The 15,653-nt window shown below is 46.3% G+C and overlaps 1 protein-coding gene across 1 annotated transcript in view; it reads left to right on the top strand.

Moving 5' to 3' along the window:
• The window catches only part of GALNT12 (polypeptide N-acetylgalactosaminyltransferase 12), a 38,503-nt gene that overhangs the window by 18,200 nt on the left and 4,650 nt on the right, over positions 1-15,653 (top strand). Inside the window, exons 3-8 of the mRNA XM_068552359.1 lie at positions 727-916; positions 3,689-3,874; positions 6,644-6,761; positions 8,142-8,318; positions 10,403-10,534; positions 12,457-12,570. Coding sequence (XP_068408460.1) covers positions 727-916; positions 3,689-3,874; positions 6,644-6,761; positions 8,142-8,318; positions 10,403-10,534; positions 12,457-12,570 — 917 coding nt within the window. The remainder of the gene's footprint in view (positions 1-726; positions 917-3,688; positions 3,875-6,643; positions 6,762-8,141; positions 8,319-10,402; positions 10,535-12,456; positions 12,571-15,653) is intronic.

The following is a 15,653-nucleotide window of genomic DNA, read 5'->3' as shown; positions in this document are numbered from 1 at the left end:
GTTCACATCATGGCTCCTCAGCTCACTTGTCTGGGACCTCGGCATGTCACTTAGCCTCTCTGGCATCAATGTTCTCATTCATAAAATGGGGACAGTAGTAGTACTTACCTCATAGGGTCGTTATAAGACTCAGATGAGTTATATGAATCACTTGGACTGTAATTAGCACAGTAGGCTTTCTCATTTTGGCTGCCATTATTATTATTATTACTGTGTCAACTGAAACGTGCTTCTGAGAAAATTTGTGTTAACGTAATTTTATTATAAATAAAGTTTATGTTAATATAATTCCATATAAATTAAAATTTTATGACATATTGCATAATTAACATAAATGAACAAAGTTTATATTAACACGATTTTTTGGAAAAATCGTGGTTGGATGGTTCTTGTGCTTTTTATTTAAATGTTCACAAGTCAAGCTAATTTTGGGAGGTAATAGCTTTATTGAGATACATCCACATGACACATTCACTCATTTCAGGAGTACAGTTCAATGTGCGTGTGTTTTGAGCGGGAGCGTTTGGTGGTTCTGGAATCCTCCACCCCAACCTCCCTGGCCTTCAGGGGCTTCCAGCCTTGGTTCCGGGTGCAGTGAGGACGTCCCTGGTGCAGAGCAAAGGAGGCTCGTGTCTACTTAGTCTTCTTTTGGGGACAGGGAGGCCCTGGAAGGACGCAGCTGGGGATGTGTGGCGGTGACCCTCGGTGTCCCGCTTGCCTCCCCAGAGCACCTGAAGGAACGCCTGGTCTCCGAGCTGGCCAGGCTGCCCAAGGTCCGCCTGATCCGCGCCAACAAGAGGGAGGGCCTGGTGCGGGCACGGCTGCTGGGGGCTTCCGCGGCCAAGGGCGACGTGCTGACCTTCCTGGACTGCCACTGCGAGTGCCACGAAGGGTGGCTGGAGCCGCTGCTGCAGAGGTGCGTGGACCGTCCGTGGGGGGGCGGGGGTGAGGGGGGGCCCTGACCAAACTGGCATGAGAGGCAGGGGCGCTGGGCTCAGATGCTCCTTGGGCAAAGCCTCTGTCCCTGGGCGTGATAACAATCCCTACCTCCTGGGGCTGTGGAGGCCGTTAAATGACTTAATACACGGACAGTGCTTAGAACATGCCAGCATGTGGGAGGTCCTAGATGAGTGTTTGCTTTTATTATCGCTTATTATACACGTTTATTGTAGAAAACGTAGTATGATCAACCAAGAAAAAAATATGGTCAATCACACAGAATTGCACTCCTGGAAGGTATGCATTTCGGTGTATTTCCTTCAAGCTGGGCTGACTTATTCATTACATGCAGTACCTACAATGCCTACGACCCACCCATGGAACTTTAAGGGACCCCCCCAAAAAATTTTTTTGTTAATTTCTTTTAAAATCAGAATGGAAAATGAATATCATAATAATGAATATATAATAATGAATCTAGCCTAGATTGTTTGTCTTTTTACCAATATAGTCATAAAATATTGTTTTAATATATTTTTTATAGAGTCATGAAAGTATAAATATGGCTGTGTCTTCAAGGATATTTCCCCTGCTGTCCCACAGTCTCTTACACTCACCCTCCCACCTGCCCCTGGGCCTACTTTTGTTCTCTTCTCTTCTCTCTTTCCCTTTCCATCCTACTGATTCTGCATCAGGAGCTGAGCTGGCAAGCCCAGAGCTCCTCTGGGTGGGAGAGGAAAGTCTGGGGGGGTCTCTGTTTGGTCCCCTCCCTGTGGAGTGGGTGAAGGGCTAGAGGATCAGAGTCTGTGCATTTGGCAAACTGCTTTCCCTTGGCATCCAACGCTTGGTTGTCAGGGTCTGTTTGGAAGAGCTAGGGACCCCCTCGCCTCTCTTCCTGCATGAGACCGAGCTCTGCTCTGCCACTTCCTGCTGTCCCGGTCCTTTGCTGCCTCATTCTCCCCCTCAGCTCTGGTGAGCTTCACCCGCAGAAAGGACTCAGGGTTCCTCAGGCCAGTGATGGACTCTGAGATTACTTAGAACATAGTGACAGCTAGGTGCTCACTCTGGAACCTGGACTAGTGAGTTCACCCTTTCCCCCTTCCCCCACTGTGCATACAGAGGGCTGCCTCTAGGCCTGTCTAAAGTCATGGTAGGGGCACTTTTCCCCTTCAGCTGATTCATTAATGCCATCTAGAATTCCACTTCACTCTGTCCCACCCTTTGGAAAGAGCGAGGCAGCATTCCCCATAATCACGTCCTTGCTCCATACCTGGAGACAAAGGGATTCTCCCCTGGTTACCCTTTAGAAATAACTGGGGAACCTTAAAAACTCCTGGACTATTTGGATCTGAATCTCTGGGGTGGATCCTGGCTTTCTGGATGTTTCAGAAGCTCCCTGAAGACTTGAGTGTGCACCAGAGTTGAGACACTGGAGTGTAGACTGTCCCTCAGGTGGTCCCAACCAGGCACAGTAACCCCTTTCCTCCAGGGGCTTTTGGAAGTGGAAGATGTTTTTGGTTGTCACATCAACTGTGTAGTGCTCCTGGCATTTTATAAGCTGCTGTTGACATCTGGGGCAGAACCATTCTTTGCTGTGTAGGGCTGGACTGCACACTGCAGGATGTTTGGCATCCCTGGTGCCTGGCTCACAAGATGCCAGGAAACACTACCCAGTAACCACTGCTACTGGGCCTGCACGTTCTCTAACCATGATTTAGAATTCTTTACTCCAGTGCAGGCTCCCCCCGTTTTTCCCTCTCTTGTAAAAATTAGACTACCCATGGTTCCAACCAGCTGGACTGCAAGTCACAAGTTTATGATTTATAGGTCTCAAATTCCAGAGAACTGCCCCCAAAATGTAACCCAGAGAAATCTCGTGTTCACACATGGTTCAGTCTCAGTTCATGTTTCCTGGTATGCTGTCAAATGCAAAGAAACACAGTCTGGAAGCCTGCTGAAGGATGGCTGGGCTTGTAAGAATGATTGTGGAGAGATGTGCTGAAGACTACGCACAGGCTGATGCTTGCAAAAGGAAATTATCACATTTTCCACTACGTGTAACATTTAATAATAAAAAAGGTTAAAAGAAAAATATAGCAGTAGTTCCAGGTTCTCTGCCAGCCTCTTACAAACATTCCCGTAGAGAGTCCACATTAACCTATGAGTAGGTATATTTTTCCAGTGTAACCCATGAGGCAACAGGCTCTAAGCGGTTAGGTGACAATGCTAATGTTACACAGCAAATAAGAGGCAGGATTAAAATTTATTTTCTAACTCCAAAGCAGACCTTTTGGTCTGGGCGCATCTCTGTTCGTAGGGAGATAATTATTTCTTGACTTGAAAATGTTTCATTTTAATTAAATGAAGAAATCTCTTGCAGTCTTCAGAAACTGAAAATGTGCTTTCCATTTTAAAATTTAGCTTTAATTTTGACATCATGACTTTCATAGAGGGATTCAAATTTAACCAGAATATCCCTAGATGGAATCAGAATATTAAAGCTATGGGACTTTTCATATCAGAGCCAGAGTCCTAGCTCCCTGCCTCCCCCCACCGCCCAGCAGCCCCCTTTTGCTCACCTGCCTGGGCTGACTTGGCTGTAGACCCCTGGAATAAGAGAAGCAGGCCTTTCTCAGACAGGTGTTCCTCCTTCTAGTGGAAGGCTAAGGAGAATTAATTCTCAGTTTTCCTAGTTGTCCTCCTGCTGCCTGTACACAATGGAGCAACGGGCTGTTCTGACTGTTTTCAGGATCCATGAAAAGGAGTTGGCAGTGGTGTGCCCTGTGATCGATGTGATCGACTGGAACACCTTCGAGTACCTGGGGAACGCTGGGGAGCCCCAGATTGGCGGTTTCGACTGGAGGCTGGTGTTCACGTGGCACGTGGTTCCCGAGAGGGAGAGGATCCGCATGCGGTCCCCCATCGATGTCATCAGGTCAGGGGTTGACTTCTCTGAGCGTGCCTTCTCTGAGCATGCATCTGGCCAACTTGTCAGTGAAGGCCCTCAGGAGGGATGGTTAGCTGTTGCCTCTCCTTTCTTTTTCCAGAGTATTTGTTTACTTTTATTAAAAATCATTGCTATATATGTGGATTTTATATTGGTGTATATATATATATTTTTTTTAATTTATTTTAAAAATTGTGGTGAAATATGTATAACATAAAGTTTACCATTTTAACCATTTTTTAAATGCACAATTCACTAGATCAGGCACATTCACAATATTGTAGAACCATCACCTCCACATATTTCCAGAACTTTTTCATCAACCTAAATAGAAACTCTATACCTGTTAAGCAATAATTCCCTTTCCTCCCCTCCTCCAGCCCCCGGTAACTTCTACTCTACTTTCCATCTCTATGGATTTCCCTATTTTATGTACATCATATAAGTAGAATCACACAATGTTTATCCTTTTGTGTCTGGCTTCTTTTCCTTAACAAAGTATTTTCAAGGTCCTTCTAGAACTTCATTCCTTTTAATGGCTGAATAATATTCCATTGTGTATGCATCCACATTTTATTTATCCATCTGTCTGTTGATGGACACTTGGGTTATTTCCACTTTTTGGTTATTGTAAATAATGCTGCTGTGAATAGCGGTACACTATTATCTGTTTGAGTGCCTGTTTTCAGTTCCCTGGGGTATATACCTAGGACTGGACTTGCTATGGTAATTCCATGGCTAATATTTTGAGGACACACTGTCAGGCTCCTTCTGAGCTGCGGGGATGAGTAGACCTGGGGGTACAGGGGCCAACTTTGGCCAGTGGGTGAGCCTGGGTCTGAGAAGAGAAGGCTGAAGCGGTGCTCGGTTGCCCTCATTCTTGAGGTGTTGAAGTCATAGTCTGGCTTCTTCCTCTCCTTCCAAGTTTAGCACCAAATGGGAGACAGATGTGGGAGTCAGGCCGGTGGAGGTCGGACTTCAGCTTTATCACTGGGGTATTGACCCAGAAGTGGTGTCGTAGATCTGCACCCATGTTTGGCAGCTGGCCTTCTGAATCCTTCCACCTGAGTCCAGACCTTGAGATGACCCAGTGCTGGCTGGAGAGGAACGACTGTGGAGATGGTGTTGAGAGACAGGGCTGGAGAGGTGAATGGGGCCAAGTTATATCCAGCCTCGAAGGCCAGGGAAAGGGGTTTGGACTTTACTGTGGGTGTTCAGAAGCCACTGAAGGGATTTGAGCTGGAAGTGACCTTATTTAGCCTGTTGCATTCTTTAAAGTCTGTGCTGGATGCCACATGATGGGGGGTGGGGGCCTGGAGGGGGTGGAGCTGCAGGTAGGGGCACCACTGGGAGGCGTTGCAGTCTTCCAGCTCAGAGATGATGGTGCAGGAGAAGATGGAGGGACATGGTGGACTCCAGAGACTTTGTGGTGGGAAAATTGGGAGGAATTGAATGGGAATGAGGGGAGGAGGACTCAAGGATGACATGTAGGCTTCTGTGGGAGCCCTGAGGGGCGGCATCCTGCCCAACCCCTCATTTAGCAGGTTTGGAAACTGAGGCACCAAGTAGGAAGGATCATATCAAGGGTCACATATGCAGCCTGTGATGCTGACACGAACTGCCCCCCCATACACATGCACGCACGCACGCACGCACATGCTCAGGGACATTGTGGCCAGCTATCCTTCCCCTCCCGTAATATCCTTGGGCCTCAGTTTTCTCACTTGTGAAATAGGTATGAACATATCCACCCTACCTATTTCCTAACCTTTAGGATGAACACACATGAAAATGCTTTGTAGCCTAGAACCTTATCTTCCATAGTCTTGCTGTCCTGTTCTCATTGGCTCAGAGCTTGGAGTGCAGAAAAAGCCAATACTTTGTCAAGGCCCGGAAGCACTACTGGAGGATCTTAAAATTTTGAACTGTTAGGCTCTTCATGTTATATATTTCCCCATTTTTAAATTTATTCCTCTGCATCTCTGTGGTGTGTTGACCCTATAGCTTTCTGCGGGGATAGGATGGAAGCCTTGGGCCATTTCTGAAACCAGTGCCGTCTCCTAGATGAACCCAGCAGGGAGAAAACAGGGCTGGCTGAGGCAGCAGGCCAGAGCTGGCCATGTGGGTCTTGGAGGGGAGGCCATTCCAGCAGGACAGGCTCAAGCCCTTGGGGAGCTTTAAGATGCCAGAATGGCCTCTACTGGCCCCTAAAGGACATCTGTGAGGGCTGCACTGTGACTGCATGAGCAAGGCCACTGCACCCTTACTCCTGCCACCCTCTGAGAACCTGGTCTCTCTCTGCTCATCTCTTCTTGTTGTCTGTGCTCCTAGAAGTACAAGGGTTTCTCTCACCCTTAGGCCTTTGCTCATGCTCCTGTCTTCTCGGAGGACCATTCCATTCCTCTTCTTGGCTCACTCCCCTTTGTGCTGCAGACTGTGCCTCCTCTGAGAAACTTAGCCCTACCCGCCCCCCTCCACATCTCATGGCTGCTTCTGCGTTCCCGCTGGGCCCTAGGTTGGCCTTAGTCATCCCACACCTTGCTCTGTGCTTGCCTGGTGAGATGTCTGCGAGCTTCCCCAGGGCAGGGGCTATGGGGCACGTCTGTGCCTCCAGCCCAGTTCAGCACCAGTCACAGAGCGTGAACTCAGGGTATGCTTATGTGGATGAATGGACTCCAGGCTTATGGTGAGAAGGAATTCAACTAACTGTGATGGTTTCCTGCTGCTTACCTTGAATTATGATTCACACGCTTCTAGGTCTCCAACCATGGCTGGTGGGCTGTTTTCCGTGAGTAAGAAATATTTTGAATACCTGGGGTCTTATGATACAGGAATGGAAGTTTGGGGCGGAGAAAACCTCGAATTCTCCTTTAGAGTAAGTATTCCAGTCTTCTGTTTGGACTCATTCTTAACCTGTTCTCTTTCTCTCTGGGAAGGATGTATTTGCTAGGAGAGCCTGGTGGACTTTTCCTCCATATTGGCAGTTTATCCAACGATCCTCAAAGATGACAGTGGCACACATATCCTGTAATCACACCTGTCTTCTTGTGTAAACTTTTAAAAAAATACACTTTTAATAGATTTGGGGCTGGAAAGGGTCTTGCAAGTCTCACCTAGTTCTTTCCTCTCACTCCACAAAGGGGAGGGACAGAGGCCGGAGGCGGGTAGTGACTGGCTGAAGGTCACTCAAAGAGTGCATGGCAGAGACTGGACCAAAACACAGGTCCCTGCCTCCTGATCCCATGTTTTGGAGCCTTGATTTGCTTGACTGCTTGATAAAGTAGCCTCTTTATTTGGCACAGTGACTTTCAAACTTTGACACATAGAAGAATTGTTAGGGAAACTTGTTAAAAATGCAGATTAACAGGCGTGGTCTCTGGAAAGTCAGATTTGATAGATTTACAGTAGGGACTGGGAATCTGCCTTTTGTAATGAGCCCATCTATTGATTCTGCTGTATGTGATCCACAGATGCCCCTTTGGGAAATCCCAAGCATTTGGGTGGATTTTCTAGTTAACTGAATCTTGCATTTTAAGTATCAGAACCTTATGTCGATGTTCGTGCTTTTAAATGGAAAATTTAAAACTTTACAAATATTTTATATGGTTTCCTGCTTTAAAAGAGTTAATAAACAAGGCTTTGACTCTCCACTGAGGACTCACCCCCACCCCCGCATTATAAGCACCAGATGCTATCCTTGGTCATACATCCAGGGGACAATGGGGTATACACAGCCGTTTGCCCCAGCATGAAAAGGCTCCAGATGACTCCACCTGCTGAGTTTTGGGGTGTGCTTTTAATGGTCTTTCTGCCTCTTCCCCAGGTGTCAGGCTACTCTGTCTGCCTCTAGAAGCTCTTCCTGTCCCCCTTCCAAACCTCTCTTCTTACTTGCTGCTTTCCTATCTTCTGTGGCTAGGAGACCAGGTAATCAGCCTGTGCTTTACATAATAAGTAAGTTCCCAGCGAGGTCCACTGTGGGTGCTCCTAGGAGTCAAGCGCATGAGCCTTAGTGCATGGACTTTGGGGTCTGGATTCCGATGGCTTAGTTGTCTTTGGGGCTGCTTTCTTGCTCTTTGACTGCATCCTGTGTCCTGAGTATGCTGGGGGAGTGGCCCCCTGCCCCATGGAGGGTGAGGCCTTGGCAGTGTTCACCATGACCTCCGTGTGTCCAGCCTCCTTGCTCTGGGCGTTGTGGACCTGCAGCTGACTTCCCACTCACTCCCCACCCCACACCTCCTCCCCGCTCTGTGTACAGATCTGGCAGTGCGGGGGGACCCTGGAGACACACCCGTGTTCGCACGTTGGCCACGTTTTCCCCAGGCAAGCTCCCTACTCCCGCAACAAGGCTCTGGCCAACAGTGTCCGCGCAGCTGAAGTGTGGATGGATGAATTTAAAGAGCTCTACTACCATCGCAACCCCCAGGCCCGCTTGGTGAGTTCCCCGGCCTACCCACGCTCCATCTGGCTGCATCCGAACAATAGCAGCTAATTCTGTCCTCCTACCATAGTGGATCTAGTTCCAGAAATAGAGAGGAAATTGGGTGCTCATGACACTTGTATGGGAAAACTTTATTCCTTCACTTACAATAACAACAGACAGTTGATTCTCACTATTCACAGTAGTTAATGCTCCATACAGTCACTGCAGTCACTAAATTTGGAACCAACTACTGAGCCATTGCTCATGGGGGAAGTACAGGGTTAGATTCCTGCAAACCTCTCGCAGGTGAACATTTTTGTCGATCGATCAATACATAACTTGGTTTTATGTGTGTTTCTGTTTAAATAATTTATTTAATATATACTGTTGATGGGCTACATTGAACTCACGCCCAAGTGAAGCTCATACAATGCACCTATTTTCTCCCTCCAGCACATCATAGCCTTCTTGCACTAGGAACACTGGACAGCACTTCAGCGCTACGCTTGGGGGCCATTTAAAACAGTGAAATCACCAACACAATGCAGAACAATCTGAAAACTGTGCCACTAAATAGACCATGAACAGGACACTTGCTTTCAGGACAAGAGCTGAGACGTGACCTCAGCTGGGAACGTGCACATTGGGTGACTGTCATGTTTGAGAATGACTGAAAGCATGAAGACACCACAAGTGTTGATTTTGGGGTTACAAATACATTTTAGCAAAGAGCCCCACTGCCTCTGACAGGCCACCTCTGCACACCCCAGGACAGGGTTCCCACTTACCTGTGTTCACATAACTAAGGGGCCACGTGGCAAGACAAGAAGGTCTGCCCCAAGACCTCTTTCCTGGCCACTTGATGAAACTCTCTTCTTGTGAATCCTTATAGCAGCCCTTCAGGGTAGCTCTGAAATTTTCATTTTATAGGTGAGAACACTGAAGCTCAGAGAGAGAGTGATTTAAGGAACTTGCCCAAGGCCTCATAGCTGATGCAGGTAGAACTGGGTCCACCCCAGTGGATCTCTTTCTGCTCTGCGGAACCCTCGGGACCCTCACCCTGACCTCCCCTTTGGTCTCTCTCTGCCTCTGGGCTCCAGGGTCATTGTTTCCTCTCTTTTGCCCAGGGCTGCAGGGTAGAAACATCTGCTTTTCCCTGTCACCCAGTTTGAAACCCACAGATCCCTCTTCCTGATGGTTCCCAAAGAATAATATGTTAGAAAGAGGGGCACTGCACGCACCTTTTGTCTGAATGACCAGTGGCCATGTGTTGAAATGGATATTTGGTTGAAGATGAGGGCATAGTGACTCTCGTCAAAGAATGAACTTCTGGGAAATAAGGAGAAATTTGAAATTTTATTCAAATGTTTTTCCTTATCATTACCATTTTGTTAAATGTTTAACTTGTCAAATTTTAATAGTTGAACGTCATAATGCAGGGACAGTCATATCTTTGCACTCAGCATTGCTCTTGTGGTTGCACATTTGCTGTGCTAAATAAATGCTTGCTTTATTTAATTATTCAAAAGTTCTTAATCATGGTTTTGTCCATAAAACTAAACTTCTACAAGTACTTATTATTGCAGCATTTTGCTCTTACTATCCGAAGAATATATTTAGACTTCAATAGATGGGGCATATAAGGTTTTCATTCATAATTACCTCTAGAATACTTACCTATGTTTGGAAGTGAGTGTTCAGGTATCTGTGGTGAATCAGAACATTATGGCATACGTGTGCTACTGACTTGTTCCTGGTCTGTGATCACACGCTCATGGATGACACATGGGGCCAGGGATGCTGGTGCAGCCCCAGAATTCAGCTCCCTGTCCCATCTGCAGGTGCTTTGTGTTCTTCCTTCCTGTACCTGGCCACACCTCCCTGCAGTGAGAGCACCTGGGGGTGTCATTGTTTGTGCAGCAGTCTCTCCTACTAAGGTGCTGCAACTATGTCTGAGGCCGTTCCTTATCCTCTGTGCCCCGTGCAGGCTACGCACACAATAGGTGCTCAATAAAAGCTTACTGAGTGAGTGAGAGAGGGGCTTTGATAGGAAGCACCGTGGCCTGCAGGGGCTCACCGTTTTGTCATTTTCTCAGGAACCCTTTGGGGATGTGACAGAGAGGAGGCAGCTCCGTGCAAAGCTCCAGTGTAAGGACTTCAAGTGGTTCTTGAATACCGTGTATCCAGAACTGCACGTGCCTGAGGACAGGCCTGGCTTCTTCGGGATGGTGAGCGAGGTGGGCCCATGCTGGGCAGGGTGCTCCTGGCCTCCAGGTCTGATTGACGAACCCTGTGAAAGAAAGACCCCTTCATGGCGACAGCTGGCCTCTCCCACACCCCTCCCCCCTTTTCATCCACTGTCCTTCCTTCTCCCCTTGAGTCTCTGGGCCTCAGGTCCAGAATCTCAGCACTGGAAGCATCTCAGAATTGGTGAGTACAGCCTCCTAGTTTACAGATGGAAACTGAGGCTTGGGAACTTGGTGTTCCCAAGTCCTATTTTTTTTATACTATCTCCTATCACATGACTTCAAGTCTCAATAACTGGACCAGTTACTAATTCCCAACTCAGGGATCCACAAAAGCAGTAGTAGGGAAGGAGAGTCACTTGTGTTATTTCAAAAAACCTAAAAGAAATGTTGTTGGGATGAGGTCAACTAAAATGTCCAGCACCTTTGGCTTTTGCTTGAAACTTCACCAACTTGGGGAGGCCTCCTCTTCTGTGTTGTGTTCATCAGAAGAGCTGTGTTCCATTCTGGAAGTCTTGATAAATACAAAGCAGGGTATTGGTGTGTTCATTTCAGTTAGCATTATGAAAATGTTCAAACATACGGAAATGCAGAGAGAGTGGTGTAATGAACCCTGTCCCTGAGATTCTACAATTACCAAGATTTTGCCTCTCTTGCTTTCCCTCTTCTCTGCTCCACCCTCCCACTGACAGTGTGATACTGAATGAGATTTAAGATTTCTTGCAGCTCTATTTATTTATAAAATATATTTCACTAAGGAGGTGTAGTCAAACATACTATGCTCTAAAGTCATTCAAAATCATTCTCTATGTCTATCACCAACTTGATATAGTTAGCTTAATCAATCTGTTTTAATCTTTAGGGGTTTCTCCTTTATTTTCTTCTTTTTTAGTTTTTTTTGTAGTTTCTTTGGTAGACCACATCTTTTGAACATAGAGAGCTCATTTGAGGTTGAGGTTCTTTGGTGGTCAAGAGTGGGGACAACTTGGCTTAATGACATTTGAGTTCTTCTAAATATAAGATGCTCTGATTATTCACATCTCCTGTTCCCAGGTTCCTTCACAAGCAAAGGGACATCAAGAACATGCTGGTCTGTGTTTTATGAGCTAGTGGATTGTGGATTCTTCTTTCTATATGGCTGAGTCTTATCCTCAGGACCAGGCTAGTCAAAGGTGGACAAGGGCCAGGGCAAGAGTGGGGTTCAGAAGAAGGTTCTTTAAACTCTCCAGAAAGGGATTTGCAAGATGTTTGAGTCTTTCTCTGGAGGCTCCTGGAAGGGAGGAGGGAGCATGGAACCTCCCATGGTTTTTTGCTCTTAGAATGATTAAAGGGATTTAGATCCAAAAGTACCTTAGAGATGACATTAGATTAGGCAATGTTGAGTGATGGAGAGAGTACTGGACTTGGAGTCTGAGGTCCTGGATTCAAGATTCAGGTATCTCCGCTTACCTGTTGTGTGACTTTGTGTGTGAATCATTGGCTCTGTATTATGCTGTTCCTGTAATCTACAATGATGGACTTCTGATCTGTGGAATGCCGAGTCTCTCAATTGGGATGTCCTTTGCAGATGCGCAATAGCAGGAGCTCCTTGGTACATACGCAAGGTGACAATCCAGCTGTGTTTGGCCTAGTGCAGCAATAAGGCTGCACTAATGAGACATGAAGTGGTATGAGCTCTCAGGCCATAAAGAGTTCATCTCTCTGCTCCTCAGGTGTATCCTCTTAAAATGGAGGTTATGATTCCTGCCTGTGGTATAGAATGGGAAAACACTTTTAAAACTAGAAATGGCAGGGGCTCTTAGCAATGAGTTCAGTTCTTGAGGCAGCCACTCCTCTTACTCCATTTACTCACCCTCACAGCCTTAGGTGGAATCTGGACTAAAACGCCTTTATGTTTTGTTTAGCTCCAGAACAAAGGACTAAAAGATTACTGCTTTGACTATAACCCTCCCAATGAACACCAGATCACAGGACATCAGGTCATTCTGTACCACTGTCATGGGATGGGTCAGAACCAGGTAGGTGCTGCTTCTTTAATAGATTGACATTCTCAAGCTCTGGGACAATGGACAATGGGACGCTCAGTGCTCAAGGGATCATTGGTGTGGGCCTTTAAAGAGGGAGATGAGGGGAAATCTGTGTGTTTTTAAATCATTAAATATGCGACTTTTTTTATTATAAAGGTAATATATACTCATCACAGAACATTTGGGAAATATAAAAAGTAGAAGCAAGTAGTAAATGACAGGACCCAGAGCGACCACCATTATAATTAAGATATATTTACTTCCCATGTCTTTTTTTTTTTAAATTAATTTATTTATTTTTAGCTGCGCTGGGTCTTTGTTGCTGTGCGCAGGCTTTCTCTAGTTGCGGTGAGCAGGAGCTACTCTTCATTGCGGTGCGCGGGCTTCTCATTGCGGTGGCTTCTCTTGTTCGGAGCACGGGCTCTAGGCGCACGGGCTCAGTAGTTGTGGCACGCGGGCTCAGTAGTTGTGGCTCACGGGCTCTAGAGCGCAGGCTCAGTAGTTGTGGCACACGGGCTTAGTTGCTCCACAGCATGTGGGATCTTCCTGGACCAGGGCTTGAACCCATGTCCCCTGCATTGGCAGGTGGATTCTTAACCTCTGTAACACCAGGGAAGTCCCCCCATGTCTTTTAATGCATGACCTTGGTATTATGTATTTTAAATAGTTGTTATAATGTCTACATGTTTTATAGTCTCTTATTTCCATTACTTAATCATACTTTACTTGTGTTGTTAGACACCCTTTGAGAATATCATTCCTAACGGCCCCTTGATATTCCTTTGTGTGGCTATATTAATTACTGTTGAGGTAACTGATTCCCTCCCTCTCTGTTTTTGTGACTATAAATAACCCTGCCACTGACATCTTTGGTCAGAAAAAAAAAAAGAGGGAAAAAACACCAACAGATCTGCATTTCAGATGACTTACTCAATTAATTCTTCTTTTCTTTACATCTTTATTGGAGTATAATTGCTTTACAATGGTGTGTTAGTTTCTGCTTTACAACAAAGTGAATCAGCTATACATATACATATATCCCCATATCTCCTCCCTCTTGCGTCTCCCTCCCACCCTTCCTATCCCACCCCTCTAGGTGGTCACAAGGTACTGAGCTGATCTCCCTGAGCTATGTGGCTGCTTCCCACTAGCTTACCCTCCCCCCTCCCCATGTCCTCAAGTCCATTCTCTACATTTGTGTCTTTATTCCTGTCCTGCCCCTAGGTTCTTCAGAACCATTTTTTTCCCATATATATGTGTTAGCATACAGTATTTGTTTCTTGTATTTTCTCCATTCTGTTTCCACGATTTTGGATCATCTTTACTATCATTACTCTGAATTATTTTTCAGGTAGAAAAACTTTCTTCTTGAAAGTTTTTTCAGGAAAGTAGACTGCCTGTTGCCTCTTCATTTGTTAGGTCTGGTGGGTTTTTACCTTGCTCCTTCATCTGCTGTGTGTTTCTCTGTCTTCTCATTTTGCTTAACTTGCTGTGTTTGGGGTCTCCTTTTCGCAGGCTACAGGTCCATAGTTCCTGTTGTTTTTGGTGTCTGCCCCCAGTGGCTAAGGTTGGTTCAGTGGCTTGTGTAGGCTTCCTGGTGGAGGGGACTGGTGCCTGTGTTCTGGAGGATGAGGCTGGATCTTGTCTTTCTGGTGGGCGGGACCACATCCGGTGGTGTGTTTTGGGGTGTCTGTGACCTTATTATGATTTTAGGCAGCCTCTCTGCTAATGGGTGGGGTTGTGTTCCTGTCTTGCTAGTTGTTTGGCATGGGGTGTCCAGCACTGTAGCTTGCTGGTCGTTGAGTGGAGCTGGGTCTTGGCGTTGAGATGGAGATCTCTGGGAAGTTTTCGTTGTTTGATTTTACGTGGAGCTGGGAGGTCTCTGGTGGACCAGTGTCCTGAACTCGACTCTCCCACCTCAGAGGCACAGGCCTGACACCTGGCCGGAGCCCCAAGACCCTGTCAGCCACACGGCTCAGAAGAAAAGGGAGAAAAAAAGAAAGAAAGAAAGAAAAAAATAAAATAAGATAAAATAAAAAGTTATTAAAATAAAAAATAAAAAAAATTATTAAAAATAAAAAAATTAAAGAGTAATTTAAAAAAAGAAAGAAAGAAGAGAGCAACCAAACCAAAAAACAAATCCACCAATGATAACAAGCGCTAAAAACTCTACAAAAAAAACCAAGAAACAAAAAACGGAGAGACAGAACCTTAGGACAAATGGTAAAAGCAAAGCTGTATAGACAATATCACACAAAGAAGCATACACATATACACTCACAAAAAGAGAAAAAGGAAAAAATATATATATATCTATATATTAAAAAAAAAAAGGAAGAGAGCAACCAAATCAATAAACAAATCTACCAATGATACTAAACTCTAAATACTAAACTAAGATAAACATAAAACCAGAAACAAATTAGATGCAGAAAGCAAACCCGAAGTCTACAGTTGCTCCCAAAGTTCACCCCCCTCAATTTTGGGATGATTTGTGTGTATTCAGGTATTCCAGAGATGCAGGGTACATCAAGTTGATTGTGGAGATTTAATCCGCTGCTCCTGAGGCTGCTGGGAGGAATTTCCCTTTCTCTTTGTTCGCACAGCTCCTGGGGTTCAGCTTTGGATGTGGCCCCGCCTCTGTGTGTAGGTCACCTGAGGGCATCTGTTCTTCGCTCAGACAGGACAGGGTTAAAGGAGCAGCTGATTAGGGGACTCTGGCTCACTCAGGCCGGGGGGAGGGAGGGGTACGGATGCGGGGCGAGCCTGCGGCAACAGAGGCCAGAATGACGTTGCAACAGCCTGAGGCGTGCTGTGTGTTCTCCCGGGGAAGTTGTCCCTGGATCTCGGGACCCTGGCAGAGGCGGGCTGCACAGGCTCCCGGGAGGGGCGGTGTGGAGAGTGACCTGTGCTTGCACACAGGCTTCTTGGTGGCTGCAGCAGCAGCCTTAGTGTTTCATGCCCGTCTCTGGTGTCCACGCTGATAGCCACGGCTCGCGCCCGTCTCTGGAGCTCGTTTAGGTGGTGCTCTGAATCCCCTCTCCTCGCACACCCCGAAACAATGGTCTCTTGCC

Source organism: Eschrichtius robustus, chromosome 10 (genome assembly GCF_028021215.1).
Source record: "Eschrichtius robustus isolate mEscRob2 chromosome 10, mEscRob2.pri, whole genome shotgun sequence".
NCBI lineage: Eukaryota > Metazoa > Chordata > Mammalia > Artiodactyla > Eschrichtiidae > Eschrichtius > Eschrichtius robustus.
The sequence above is the reverse complement of the archived record's forward strand: the minus strand, read 5'-3'. Positions and strand labels throughout refer to the sequence as shown.